Source organism: Drosophila virilis, chromosome 4 (genome assembly GCF_030788295.1).
Source record: "Drosophila virilis strain 15010-1051.87 chromosome 4, Dvir_AGI_RSII-ME, whole genome shotgun sequence".
NCBI lineage: Eukaryota > Metazoa > Arthropoda > Insecta > Diptera > Drosophilidae > Drosophila > Drosophila virilis.
In genome coordinates, this window is record NC_091546.1 from 18706742 (window position 1) to 18722014 (window position 15273).

Below are 15273 nucleotides of genomic sequence, written 5' to 3' on the forward strand. Positions count from 1 at the left end.
GCAAATGTGTAAAATGGCAGACTTTACAAATGTGACACATGAATTCTGCATTAAACCATCCTTAGTTATCAATAAATTTACTTAATAATAAATAAATTTAATAAACTAGATGATTGATTGAAACTTTTTAAAGTGTGCCCAAAAACAGGATATGGAGCATAGAATTTATTTTAGGAAACTCTGCAGGGTATCCTTATGTCTTGCTTTTCTTGTTTGTGCTCTGCGATTCTGTGCTTAGCAATTAATTTAAATTTCTTTTGCAGCTTCCCGCCAACTACGCCGCAAAGTGCCCTATGCCGGCCATTTAATGACCCCGCGTCGCCTTTGGCTCAACAAAATACCCACACAATGCGATGTGGTCATTGAGTTTCCCGAGGATGCGCCAGATGAGGCACTACGTTGGCTACTGGCACGCATACGCTCTCAGCCACCAGCCGGTCTGGGACTGTTAGTTCAGGTTAAGGCACACGAGAGCTCCAAACGCAATGCCTTCTATGTGAGCGCGCCAGTTAATGTGTAAGTCCAAGAAATATAATTGATAATCATCATAAATAAAATTTTATAAAAATTATTTATGAATATATTTTAAGCAAAGTGCTTAAATTCATCTGATTAAGTTAGTGAATCATTCTCAATCTTAATCAACTCTTGTTTCTGCAGCCTGTTCAAAGCGGCGGAAGAGGCACGTCTGCCGAAACGTCTGCGTCCGGATTTGGGCGGCGCACTGCGTGAGTTCACCACCCGCGAGAGTCACTGTTTCCAGCAGCTGCGCGGCGATGTGGGCAGCACAGCATTGTTCACATCCCAGGAGCGCCAGTGGCTGGTGTTGCAGGTGCTGCAGGGTCTACGCGCCGGTTGCAGCGATATTGATGCGTTGCAGGGACGGGCCACAGTCGCCGAGGGCCAGAGCATTGTCGCCGCCTGGCAGGAGTCGGGTCTAATCACACAGGTCTTTCCGCTGCACGAGACGCGCTCCCTGACACAGCTCCAAACGCACTGGGTCAAGCAGATATTTGCGCCGCAGCCGCTGGGTAAGTCTGCCTTGCCTGTTGGTTTCTATTCGAGATATATTAAACATTACATATTGCAAAATCGTATTCAACATATATCATATAACATATAGAAGAAAAAAGGGAGGAATAATCGGATAAGGTTTTAGATGAAAGAAAGTTCTGATTTCTAAAATATCTTCTCCAAGCTCTGTTTCACAATTCCTCTCACATAATCGCTAGGTCGCAATGCTATTAGGGTATTTAAACTTCGGTTTTGATTTGACTGTTTGTTTCTTTGTTTTTCAGATGACATAGCAGCCTATTTTGGCGTTAAGGTCGCACTGTACTTTGCCTGGCTGGGCCACTACACCTGCGCCTTGGGCGTGCCCGCTGTCTTTGGCACCATACTTTATTACATACTGTGGGGCAAGGGTCAAACCGCTCAGGATATGGGCCATGTGCTATTCTCGCTGTTCAATGTGGCCTGGGCTTCACTGTATTTGGAGGCCTGGAAACGCTACTCCGTGGAGCTGGCCTTTCGCTGGGGCACGCTTTCCACGCCCCCAGAACTGCTTGAGCCGCCCAGACCGCTCTATAAGGTAAATTGCCATCGATTATCTTACAATTTGACCTGACTAAGCCATTGATTTGCTGGGTTCTTAGGGCCCGCTGGAGGAGAACAATGTGACGGGTCGCCTGGAGCCAAAGGAGGCGCCCGCTTGGCAGCGTCGCGCCTTTCGCTATCTGGTCAGCTTTCCTGTGATTGGACTGTGCCTCTGCATGGTGTTTGCTGTGATGTTTCTCATGTTGCGCTTCCAGGTGAGTGAACCATTCAATCAAAAAAAAGAACATATATTTCGGTTCACCGAGTACTCAATACCCTTGCAAAACAAGAGAAATCATAGTTCAAGAAAATTAGTTTGGTGCAACTTAAATTTTGTCTATTTGATAAAGCGTGAGCTCTATTTATACCCGACCTGTTGTGCTATAGCATAAATGTCTGTCATAAAGAGCTAGACACACAGCCAAAGAGCTGCTCTTATTGCAAGGGTATTAAAAAATTAAATATTCCTTTCGAGCAATTTGCACGATTATCACACAGTGCGTATAATTAATATTGTTTTACACTTATGATAAGCCCGAACCCTGCTAATCTCTATGTTTGTGTGTGTGTGTGTGTATGTGTGTGTGTGTGTCGAGGGATTGCGTTTATTTGTATGTGTGTGTGGTGGCGTGTTTATCAATTTGCTTAACGGTATCCTTTCTCATTTCATTAGCGTTGTTTTTACTGCCCTTCGCGCTTTTATGAGCACGCGCACACAAATACACACGCACACACACACACACACGCACACAACATTAAGCAGCTGTCCTTACCTATACACACCCATATACACCCACACACACACACAGCACCCGTTCACACACTTATTTGCCCGGCTTCCGTTTGCTTCGTGTTGCTGTATTTGACTTTTTATGCGCACACAATTTTTGTCGCTTGTGCTTTTGTTTTTTATTGTTTTCCATTGCTTTTATTTTTGTGCATTGCCAATAAACAAACACAAATACAGTAACAGAAAATCAAATGAAATGAAAACGTTATTTATCATACATCACGCCTCATTGAATTATTTTCATTCTTTTCCGTTCTCTTTTTTCGTTTGTTTGTTATTTCTTTCTTTCCACAGGATTGGCTGGATCATCATAAAATACCCGACAAAGGAATTGCCCAATGCATGTATAATTTGCACAAGGTTCTTATTCATTTTTTTAACCTTATTATTATTATTAGTAATAAATATGTTGTGCTCACATTTCAACTTTTATATTTTATGCGCGTTCGTCTTGTAGTCGATTTTATTATCATGTCATTATTAACACGCAGTACCCGGCCATAATACGATTTTTATTGGTCGTTTGTTACCATAACATTTTGAGGTTAGATTTTGTGTGAGAAAACAGTCAAACACTTTTTGAGAAAATATGTTAAAATATTTTAAATTAAAATGAGCCAGAACTGAAAGGAAATTCAATTAGCTTTATGTGGAAATTAGTAAAAGGCTTGGCATAAAATCCAAAAATAATTGACTGCTATAATTTTGATCAATTTTTAGGCCAGTGTTTGTAAACTGTTAATATATTTATTCAATTTAATTATTCAAATTTTAAATGATCGCCTTCCGACTTGACAAATGCTATAGCTGAGGGTTATGAAAGTACTTAATACGAATTTTGAACATTTTGAGGCAAGGTAACAGAAACAAAAGTAGCAAAAATACGAAAAATTCTTATAATATGGAATGCAGTAAAAGCAGTGCTTGGTTCTGGCTGAATAGTTGGCTAAAAAACAAGTGGCTAGCTGCATTTGCCAAGAATCTGCGGGTCATGTTTTAATTAAAACTTTTCCCACACACTTTTGCAAGACATTTTCCAAATGCCTTTTGGGTATACCTATTTTTTAAGGCACACACACCCACGCACACTCCACAGAGACTTGTCAGTTGACATTAATTAAAATGTTGAGCAGGCAAAAAGAGAAAAGACGCCTGTGGCAAGGACACTGTTTAAATATGCAGAAGTAGCAGAAATTGCGAAATAGAAACCAAAAACTGGCATTGACAAAATGCGGGACTACGCACTGCTCGACTTTCGCCATATTTTACGCACAATTGAATGCTTGGAATAACAGCAACAACAACAAAGGCAAGAAGAAGCACAAATAACTTTAGCAAAGAAATCATTTAGGCAGGCCCATTGCCCCTCCGGCCACCATTGAAAGACTAGCAGCATTTTCTCATCATGAAAGAATTAGGGACAGCTAAAAGAAAAGCGAAACATTTTTAAAAGCAATAAGGCGAAACTGAGATTTTTACGAATTGCTGTACATAAAAATGAGTGTAAGCTAAAAAACTATAAACATGCATGTTAAATATAAAATGCGGATAAATAATTGCGATATTATATATAATATTAATATGTTATATATAAACAATATAGTTTAATGTGAAACAAATAGTACTAGGCTGGTAAATGACTACGAGAAACTTAAGCAGTTTGAAGCCATATTGCTATTGGGCTTATAATTCACAACAAGTTTTAGCACAGATGACGCTTAGCTTAGATTAGCTGCCTAATCAATCAGCTGTGTCTGACAGACTTTAATACACTTAAATATATACTTCTTAAATCTTAAAGCTTTCTACTTAGACCACAAAAGTGTTAAAGAGCCGCTACTTCACATTCCGCTGCCCTGTTTTCAAACAAACCAAGTCCACTGGGACTATCCACAAGTTGACCTGACAATTGACATGTTTTTCGTTATTTCTGCTGTTGCAGTCGCCATGTTAGTTTGATGCACTTTGTTGCTGCTGTTGCTCTTTCATGCATGGTCCTTGGCTTAATATAGACAAGTAAAACTAGCCACTCTGGCCACTGACTAGAATATACCCTGTACGCAGCTACTAGATGCTCATACGTACCTTAACTATGGAAACTTTATACTTAAATAACTTCTGTGCTTATTGTAGGATCTTTGAAATGTTAAATATGCATTTTATTTGTATGTGCAGTTGAACAACTGCTACATACTATAGACACCCATTTTCATTGGGTACAGGGTATAAAAAAGTTTTCCGGATAACTGAACCTTGGACAATGACATTTAAGCTTTACAAAGCGCAACATTTAGTTGCAATAATGAGGCACGTCAGTTGTTTCTGCATGTGTGTGTGAGTGTGTGAGTTGTCACGTGCAGCAGGTTGGGCAGTGTTGCAAAAGAGCTAAATACCTGTGTGGCCAAGTGGCAAGTAACTGTGTTGTGAGGGCAGGTTTAATGCGCTGTGCTCGAGCTGCTAATACAAATGTCAGGTGCTTGGGCTGAAGCTGTGCGTGTTGTCCCAATGAGCTTAAAAATATATTTATTGTAGTTAAGCCTTTATGGCAGGTATTAAAGTTAATGGCATTAGACAGCGCTACATATTAAAGTCTTTACTATATATAAAAATATATCCATCAATATAGAGAGTAAAATTAAATGTATATATAATAGAAGAAGGCTAAACTCTTAAGCTCAAAGGCAAAATATAATTTAATATACATATTAACATATATTTTCTTAAATATTATATAATATAAAAGAAGTGCTGGAATTATCTGTGATTTAAAGAAATAATGTCTGTGCTGAATTAATTTTTCTAAAACATGAATGAACTATTGGATCAACAACAGCTGTTGTCGAATTTATGAACACTAACTTTTTTTTTGTAATACACTATTATTTAAATGCACCAAACATATTGCACACTTAGTCGTTCATTATGTGCCGTTCTTTGTTCCTTTCTTTGTCCTTGTTTAGCTCTAGGCTGCTTTTGCCTACGAGCGGCGTAAATTATGAGATTCAGTTGGCAGTTTAACCAACTACCTTGCTACAAAAAGCTGCTAATTAAGTTGAAAATTATGCAACGAGACAAAAGAGACGCACACATATAACCAAAACACAACACACGCACACTCACGGAAGTGAAGGCAGTTTAAAAAGCGCAAACAGCTTTTGTTCTTGTGTAAAATGAGAGCCGGCTTGTGGTTTTTTGTGTGCTATAAATACTCAGCAAACTGAGTGGCTAAAGGGTATATGTAACTGCTTGTCAAGAACATTTACAAATGCACATTGTTTTATAAAAAGTGCACAGCTTGAGAATGTCCAGTAACCCGATCTGAAAGAAAACAAATCTTTTAAGACTAGTGTTAAGAAACTATTTATGAAGGCGCCACTTGGTGTTGGTGTTAGTTATTGTTTTGCAACACTGTGAATTATTCCTATTCAATTTTTTATTTATTTAAAGGGCTTCTAAAACAAGTTGATAGTATCCGAAAAATAGGTAAATGGTTTAGCATTTTATAGAAAAAAATTATAAAGATTAAAATTGAAAAATTTTGTAAATTTATAATTTTGTTTGTATTTGATAAAGTGTAGAACTGTGTACCACAAATTGGGTTAATACAAGAGGAGCTGTATATGCAAACCATTTAGTTAACTAAAATTATAGAAACACTTAAAACTTTTATGGTGTGTATTCAGCTCCAATAGAGGATATATTATAGTCTATAATTTCTCTTTAAATTGGCTAGTTTGCGCAAAACAAGTGCCATTTAATTTATGCCAGTTAAGCGAGGAGACAGCGCATGTCAGTTTGATCCCATGCCCAAAACCGCAAAGTTGTACACAAAAACGTAAGCCGTAGCCCATGCCAAGTCTCACACAACGGATATATCATAATGTAATCAAATTAAGCTTCGATTTGGCAAATGAAGGGCGTGTGTAATAATTGAATTGCTGGCAAAATGAAATGATGTATTAATTGTTAATAATAAGCCCAGTGGCTGCCTCTACTTACTCAAAGTAAAGTTGGTTAATTTAGCGTAAATAAGCACTCATTAGCTATATTTATTTTTCTTTGGCCTTGCGTTAGGATTGGTGGGACTCCAAGCTGCCGGAGGACAGCGTCCTGTGCTGCCTGAGTGTGATACCCAAGGTGCTGTTGGCTGGTGCTATTACCTTGATGGATGAGGCCTACTTTAAGCTGGCCGTTTGGCTTAATGACAGAGGTAAAAGTGTGATCAAACAATTATGCCATATGGTGAAACTCTTATGTATTATCTATTTAGAAAATTATCGCTTGCAATCGAAGTACGAGAATCATTTGATAGCCAAAGTGGCGCTTTTTCAATTTGTCAACTCGTTTCTCTCGCTCTTCTACATTGCCTTCTATCTGCGCGATGAGGATAAACTCAAAGAGGTGCGTGAATTTAAATAAATTGCATTTTTTTCTATCACTTTTAAATGATTGCTCGACATGTTGCAGCAATTGGCTGGCCTGCTCATCTCTCGGCAAATAATTGGCAATTTACGCGAATCGGCTATACCCTATGTCTTGGAGCAATGGAAGCTGGCCAAGCTGAGCTTTAATATGTGGGGCGCTCTCAGTCCCACGCAGCATGTGAATCGCAGTCTAGCCGAGGAATTGGCCACCGCCGAGGAGAAGCTTAAGTCTGAGGCAGCTGCCACGCCCAAAACTGTGGCACAACAGGAGCAGCAGCAACAGCAGCAATCGGCAAGCAAGCGAAACATTGGACAGGCTGAGATTGAGAGTTCATTATATAAGGTAAGAAATCTATGAAAATCTTCGCGCAACAATTTAGTTAAGTTTTTGCTAAATCTGTGCATGTTGTGGCATGTCTGTGTCTTAGAAGTAAAATTATTTTGAATAATGTTTAACTTGTGTGTTTTTGCAGTACGATGGCACATTCTCGGATCATTTGGAGATGCTTGTCCAGATGGGCTATGTAGTGCTCTTTTCGGCTGCCTTTCCGCTGGCCGGGATTTGTGCGCTAATTAACAATCTGATGGAGATACGCTCGGATGCGTTCAAGCTGGCGCATGTGCATCAACGGCCGTTTGGGCAGCGTGTGGCCAACATTGGCACCTGGCAGAACGCGTTGAGCATATTGTCGCTGGCCGCGGTTATTGTCAATTGTGCACTGATTGGCCTGTCCGGTCAGGTGTCTCGCCTCTGGCCTGGATTGACCACTGCACAAACTATAATATTAATAGTAACACTGGAGGTGAGTTCATTGTGGATTTATACTCCATATATGTCCTGGCTTATTGACTGATTAGTAATTAACGCTCAGTCCAATTAATACTGAGACCTGGCGCTGATTGAAGGAATAGAGAGAAAACGGCTTAGTGTAACTTTTTGAAAGCTTGAACCCATTGAAAATGGCTTATAAGGCTATAAAAGTTTTTTGAAAATGTATGTAAATGGCAGAAGGAAGCATCTCCAGCCCCATAAAGTATATATATTCTTGATCAGCATTAATAGCCGAGTCGTTTGTCCGTCTGTCCGCCTCTCCGTATATATGTAGGCGTCGATGTCAGAACCTATAAGTGAAAGATATGTACTGAAACTTTTAAAGTGAGTACGAGTACAAGTTTGTTTCCGATGATCCAAAGCTTGCCCCGTTTCCAAGCAATCGATAAAAATTGATATCGAAATTATATTGCTTTTAGTAAAGCTCGTTAGTTTTAAGAGCTAGAGTTTAGAATAGTATACATCTTTCATCTTATAGATATCGTTAATTTAATATGACACTCTCTTTTTTTATATGCACAGCACATCATGCTGGGACTGCGGCAGGCGTTGACTTGGCTGCTGCCGGAACTGCCCTCCTGGCTGGCGGCGGAGATAGCGCGCGCCGAGCATTGTCGCCGCGAGATGCAATGCAAGGGCACCTCACCGCGTCCCACACCGCCGACGCCGCCCTCAACCACATCCACACAGCCGGAACAGGAGTGCACGGGCGCCGAAACCACGCACGATCAGTCCATGGAGAGTCAACTGGGCGATGATATGCTGCTGTATGGCCACGAGCTAGCCGCCAACTATGGCCGGAGCATTGAGGCAGATGTTAATATTTATGAGAATCGCGACTCCTCGCCCGATTCGCCGCCATCGCAGGTGCGTGTTAAGCTGAGCGTGTTATTAAAATATTTCAGCTCACAAAACTAAACTTAACTAACTTACAGACGAGCACAATTCTAATAAGACCGTTGCATGAATCGACACCGCCGCACGGTGGCGCCTCGCTGAGCAGCCTGCATCAGGATGGCAATGGGTAAGTGGGGCAGCCCGGCTAGGGTTGTCGGCTAAGTCTATCGCACACGCAAAGTCAATTAAGTCCGTCTAAGAGCCGAATAATAAAGCTCACATATGAGCCATAAGCACTCAAATCACTCAAACACGCACAAACACACACACACACACGTACACACACCCATACACGCATTTAAATATATCCCAGTCGCAATTTCAAAGTTCTTAAACAATTTCTTCTGAGCATCGTTGTATATTTTTATATATTTAATTATTTCTTTTTGTAATTAACTCTGGCCGCTCTTTTAATATAATACCACAAATGCATTTGCCCATAAATCTTTTTATAGCGCTTGTAAAAGTTGTAGGCAAAAATCGCAATTGTTTATACCGGAAATACCGCCATTTCTTGGATATTCGGTGCGTAATTTGAGTGCTCTGTCAACACACAGCCAAAGAATACAACAACAACAGCTGCTTAGCGGGTAAATTGTCTATATTATAGCTGAAATATTTAGATGTTTGATAAAAAAATGGAAATCAATTGATATATTGTTGTTATATCTGTGCTGTGCTCTCATTTTTTGCTGTGTGTTGTTGTTTTCGCTTTACGAAACGCAAAATTTGTGATGCAAAACATTTCTCTCATTGGCAAATTCTTCACTTTACAAGCTGCTTCTATTTAATATAAACAATTCTTATACTGTTTAATATTTTTTAAATTAACTATGCTGTTTATATATTTATTTTTAATATTTGTTAGGGGTATTCCAGCAAATGATTTAATTGATTAAATGCATTCAATTAACAATTAATAAATAATAAATAAATAAATTGTAATTTATTTATTTAAAATTAATGTAAAAGTAATAGGAAGTTTTTTAAATTTTTTTAATTATTATTAATAAAACTAATTAAATGATAAAAGAATATTTGCGTAAATAAGCAAAATTACGTTTCAAACGAGATCGAAATTTAGAAAATGGTTAAAAGAAAACTTAAGAAAAGGCTAAATTAGTTTATGGAATTCTGGAATACCCCTGCTTGATACTCTTTTTTACTCAACATTTTACAATTTACACTCTATATTTGTTCTTTATTCTCTTTTTCCTCTCGCTTATGAAATATGCCACCTTACAGCGCTTCAGCTAGCACGCTAGGCCTGAACTCTGCCGCTGCCAGCTACGCTTCAAGTTTGCAATCGATGCATATACCGGAAATACCGCCGTTCCGTAAGAAATCAAGCGATTCGGCTGATCATACTGGCAGCAGTACGGGCAGCAGTCCACAGCGCACTTCGATGCGTCAGCTTCAACTACAGCAGCTGCAGCAACAGCAGCAGCAACAGCAGCAACAACAACAGCAACAACAACAACAACAGGCAAATAAAATTGCAGAGATTCCGCCGTACAGCAAGACGCGTAAAATATCCGCCGAGAGCGCAACTCAATTGCAGATGAGCGTAAGACATAGCTCAGCATATTTCAATTCCAATTAATTTTTCCCTAGACATATTCACACACACAAACACACCCACACACACACACAAAATCTCTTCAACTTGCTTCACAATCTGATTTTATCCCATAGCTAAACACGTTCTTGTAGACTGACAATTAGTAAAAAAAAACTCAATACTTGACTACTAACCTACGTATCTTAGTGCTAATAAGTATTTAATATGACCCCGTGCCAGAATAAAATAATGCAACATTTGTGGTCGATGTAGTGAGTAGTTTGATCAATTTTCATTATGCTCTGTGTCACTTTTACATGAAAGGTAACCTATTTTAGATACATCTTGTAGGATAGGTTCGATATGAATATATAAGTTAAAGGGCATCTTTTATATATAAAGTCCGATCGATTTCAAACTCAATTTTAAAGCGCTAAATAAATGCTGAATACGAGTTCTATCCACAAAATGAAACCCATGAGCGGAATATAGGTGGAAATTTGATTTTTTTAAATGTAATGTGATTTATTTTAGTTAAAAGGAATAAGGTTAGTAAAAGTTATATTTTTTTAAACTCGCCTTTCAAAAGTGAAAACCACACAGGATTTCTGTAAAGCACATTATTTTGGTATGTGTCTACGTTTTAAGGCTAGAGAATTCTTTTTGTTCAAAAAAAAAATAGTTCAGCATTATTAATCATATATCCACTTATGCTCTGATAGTTATTCTGTTTGCAATCGAATAGTTAATGAGAATACGTTAAGAATGTTATTTTCATAAGGGTCTAATATGATCTAATAAGAATCCGGTTACCGAATCTTAGTATAAAACATGTAGGCAACACATGCTAAACAATACTCCAAATTTCTGTTTACACAACACAAATTCTCCCATAACCGATAACTGATCGATAGCGACTTTAATATCCTTCTCCTGTTTAAAGGATAAACTACATAGTAAACTACACGCACCCGAATGGATGTCCCGTTTAAAAGTCAACGATAATGCGAACCTGCATAGAAGCATAGATTGTATTGCCAAGGTAGTCGATAGATGTGTTATACTTATACAAACCGATATATAAGCCCCATATACGATATATGTTAATCGATTTGCATTCAAATTGGGTTGTGCAAGCGCCTTATACTGATAATCACCATATAAAAAATCCGTATATATATAAATAATATTGAAATATTTACAAGAAATGTTTGCCTTGCAATTGAAGCTTCATGTTGCTTAGAACAGAGTCCGATTGGCAGGCAGTTCATATATGTGTTATAAAACATTATAATCCTTAAGGTTTAAGTTCCGGCATGGCAACAGCTTTATCGCACTCCCACACACTGTATAAACAATTTCACGCTGACTTAAAATACTCATAAGCCCCAATGTCATGTGCATGAACCAAAGCTTTAAATGTGTGCGTAGTTATGTGAATAGAGTTGGTTGGCTGATCCAATACTAATGCAACCCCTTTTATAAACATATGCCAATCTCAAGGAACTCGCAAGCAATGCAGACAACCCGGATGTACTAAAGCCTGCGCCATCCTGGAGCAATGTGGCACTCAAGACGGGTGCTCCGGGTATCATGCTGGCTACACCACCAGCTGCTCAGCAGCAACAGCAAATTGTCGCATCCTCGTCATCCTCATCGGGCGGCGGTGGCAGTGTCTTCAGTCCGAGTGGAGCTGGTCCAGTCGCCGGTAGCAGCAGCATTAGCATCAGCAATTCCCAGTCACGGCCCAGCGTGGGCGCATTATCCAATTCCTCATCGGGTTCATCTCACAAACAACAGCCGCAAAAGCAGTCGAAGGAGGAGCGTGAAAAGGTGCAGGAGCAGGCAGCGGCGGTCACTGCCTCCACATCCGCTGGCAATACAGATGATGAGACAAAGGGTGAGTCAGTGAAGCTTTCGAAATATAAAAAATTGCTTGTTCTGATTGATTGATTGACAAACTGATTGATTGGTCAACAAAGTACAGTGCATAAACTTCTTGTGACTTGACGCCTTTTGTGTGTGATTTTATTTATTTATTGTTATATTTTATTTTTTATTTTTATTTTATTTATTTATTTTTCAAAGACGGGTTTCACATTTTTTGGAAAACTCACCGCACTGGAGCAGAGAATTGAATTTATGTGCGAATTGGTTTCATCTTATTTAAAGTTCATTAAAAAAATTGTGTAATACTATCAGGTAAACTATAAATCTGATTAATTCCCATTATTTGTTCACTATAGCTGCCGAGTTGGCGGCCAAGAAATCGCGGCTCAAACAAAAGTTGGTTAAAAGCGCGCGATCTGTGGCCATATTCTCGCTTAAGCTAAAGGAGCGAAGACAGCGCGAGGCGGAAAAGGCGGCCACCATTGCCGTAGAGCATGCCAAGGTAAGAAAGATAGATTTCTGCTTCTGCTACTTCAACGACTTTAGTATACTCTTTTTCAATTTTTGCAGGCTCTGGCTAAGCTGCCAATGCCTCAGCCCGTGGGCGGTGAACTGTCCTTAATACCCATCGAGCAACTAATACAAATTGATGATATCAGACCTGCGCTCAAGCCGGCAGCAACAGTAACAACAACATCTGTTTCGTCCTCCACACAAGCTGGCTCTTCTCTGCATTATCATCATCAGCAGCAGCAGCAGCAACAACAGCAGCAGCAGCAGCAACACCAGCATCATCATCATACGGATAATTAAGCTTAACTAAAATCGAATACTAGCTATCCCGAGCGCACATTGTAAATAGTTTTTCTATGCACAACCCCATCTAGTCCATGTTTTAAACGATCTTTCACTAACATATTGATGATATGAGCAATTTGCTGAATGTGTGTCTTGTCCAGAGTTGGAAGCAACTAACTAACTTATACATATGTACTTAATGGTAAACACAATAACAAGTAATTAACAAAAGTAATTAACACATTATGTGGCTAACACAAAACAAACAAAGAAAAAAACATTTCGCATTTGAAATGGTGCATTAAATGTTTTTAGTCCATTTTTCACACTCGCAAATCGCATAAATATTTGTCAAATTAAGCAAATGTGAAATGAATTTTGTTTAGCGTTTTTAAGCCGTTACAAGTTTTTTGGTAGCCAAAATGTTGTAAGCCTAGAGCTAAAAAAAAATGATAAAAAATAACCAAAACCATTTGTTAAAAGTTGATGTTACGTTTTGCATTTATGTTGCCGGAGTAAGCGATTACTTAATACTAATATTACTAATATTTGTCTACTTAACAGAGTGCTGCAATGAGTACTTTTATTTTGCGTGTTCCTTTCAATATTTTAACATACATATATTTATTTTATAATATTTTTGCAGGCACGCTACTCATAAACGCACTGATAAGTTAACTTGCGCCTCAGCTTTGTATCACACGCATGAGTACTACTTGTTCGAGCTGAATACTCATTTCAAACCAGATTACGCTTTGAATACTCGTTGCAGTTATCTACTTCTCTTAAGCAATCAAAAGACATAAACATACACACAGAAACACACACACAACGACACGACTGTGATGCGTTCGCATATGTCGTCCATTGTTCCTTCCATATATATATACAAGTCAGAAAAAGGGAGTAAAGAGACATATTCAGATATAAGACATGAATTAACCGCCGCACTCGCTTACAAACTAAACAAATCTATTTACAAGAATTCAAATTCAACAACAGCTTTCCGTAAGCTATTCAAACTATTTTTGTTCATTAAATGCTTGAGCTGAAACACGAGTATTTGTAGTACTTAGGCCATGCCCACACACACACAAAGGGACACACACACAGGCACAACTCTACCGATGGATATTTGTACATAATATTTAGCATTTAAGTGTCAACGAGAAATTTACACGAAAATATTGAAATATAATTATGTGCTCTTGTGTTGAAAACGAAAAATATATGAAACGAATTAGGTAAAAGCAAATGTATTTGAAAAACATTTGAAATGTTCTTTTCATATAATTTTATATTGTGTTCTTTTAGGCATGTTGCCGTTCGCGAAATACAGCTTGAGAAACTCAAGGAAGTGTTGTATATTTTAAGGAGCAGCCAATAATTTTGATTCCCAGAGCAAGACGTTAACCTAGCATGGCTTAAAGAAGAATTAATTTATAGGTAAGTACTAAAAAATTACAATTTTAATGACGATATTAAACAGAAGTGCTGCAATAGAGTGAGGTTATTTTGGGGTTATCTTATATATACTGTAATGCAAGGTAAAGTTGTAAAAAGAATATGCCAAGTTCTTAGGAAGAGTTAGTTCGACTAGCGTGATCAGGGAGGACAATATTATTGAATCCAGGAAAATATAAAGGAAATGCAATCAATTCTATATGTGTTATATTTGCATATTAAGGCATCTAGAAACTATAAATTTGGAAAATAGTTTTTATCATAGCAAGGAAAAGAAAAAGGCTTTGAAAATTTTCTATTTAGTAATATTTTATATTACATTTAACAGAAAAAAAACTTTAAATTTGATATTACATAAAAAAGAACAAAAAGACAAAAATATTATATTTATTAATAGAATGTTGGTCTTGGCGTCCTTTCCACTATTAAAATATTCTTAAATCGAGCTCAGGGTTTCTTATTTTAATTTTTAATATACTTTTCTTCGATATATTTCGGCTGCACCCCGGCAAGCGTCCTCAGAGGCAGCTGTTGATCAGGTTCAAACTAATATTTAACATTATTTGTATTTTATTGAATCCAACAAAAAGCCCCACAAATACTATTATTTAGCCTTAACGAAAGTAGAATGAGTAGAAAAATATACAATATTATTTAAATAATATTTATATATTTTATATTATCGAAGTGCGATCAATTGAATTTGTATCTAAGCCGATTGGGGAATGCGCCAAAGAGCCCCACAAACAATTCTTTTCTTCAATTAATGAACCTGCGAATATGGCAAGAATTTGTCATATAACAAACACATGCCATTCCGTCAGCTCAGTTGTTACACTAACTCCTGCTAACGCATTATACATATTTGTATATCTGCTTGTGTGATATGTGCCTGTATTCGTAATGGCCGTCGACTCGTGCGCCCGGCTGCCTGGTGGGGGCCTTAAAACGCGCGCTAATTAGCGGTACGTGCGGAGTGCGTTTTGTCAGGCGTACGAAATGGAATGGGAATGGAGCTGGA

At 38.2% G+C, this 15273-nt stretch overlaps 1 protein-coding gene across 10 annotated transcripts in view; it reads left to right on the top strand.

The window, feature by feature from the left end:
* Nucleotides 1-15273, top strand: part of wwk (white walker) — a 60925-nt gene that overhangs the window by 23799 nt on the left and 21853 nt on the right. For 2 of the 10 annotated variants that reach the window (XR_011416790.1, XR_011416789.1), the window contains exons 3-20: nucleotides 264-516; nucleotides 661-1031; nucleotides 1299-1591; nucleotides 1656-1811; nucleotides 2681-2746; nucleotides 6461-6596; nucleotides 6657-6787; nucleotides 6854-7153; nucleotides 7284-7613; nucleotides 8165-8509; nucleotides 8578-8666; nucleotides 8995-9129; nucleotides 9785-10106; nucleotides 11044-11142; nucleotides 11604-12000; nucleotides 12347-12492; nucleotides 12561-14032; nucleotides 14103-14234. Coding sequence is in view for 3 of the 10 variants with exons in the window: in XM_032437885.2 (XP_032293776.1) it covers nucleotides 264-516; nucleotides 661-1031; nucleotides 1299-1591; nucleotides 1656-1811; nucleotides 2681-2746; nucleotides 6461-6596; nucleotides 6657-6787; nucleotides 6854-7153; nucleotides 7284-7613; nucleotides 8165-8509; nucleotides 8578-8666; nucleotides 8995-9129; nucleotides 9785-10106; nucleotides 11044-11142; nucleotides 11604-12000; nucleotides 12347-12492; nucleotides 12561-12803 (3812 nt within the window). In the remaining 7 variants the exon portion in view is untranslated. Of the gene's footprint in view, nucleotides 1-263; nucleotides 517-660; nucleotides 1032-1298; nucleotides 1592-1655; nucleotides 1812-2680; nucleotides 2747-6460; nucleotides 6597-6656; nucleotides 6788-6853; nucleotides 7154-7283; nucleotides 7614-8164; nucleotides 8510-8577; nucleotides 8667-8994; nucleotides 9130-9784; nucleotides 10107-11043; nucleotides 11143-11603; nucleotides 12001-12188; nucleotides 12297-12346; nucleotides 12493-12560; nucleotides 14061-14102; nucleotides 14235-15273 lie in introns of those variants that run through there. The other 8 variants (XR_011416791.1, XR_011416793.1, XR_011416794.1 and 5 more) reach the window with 8 other exon arrangements.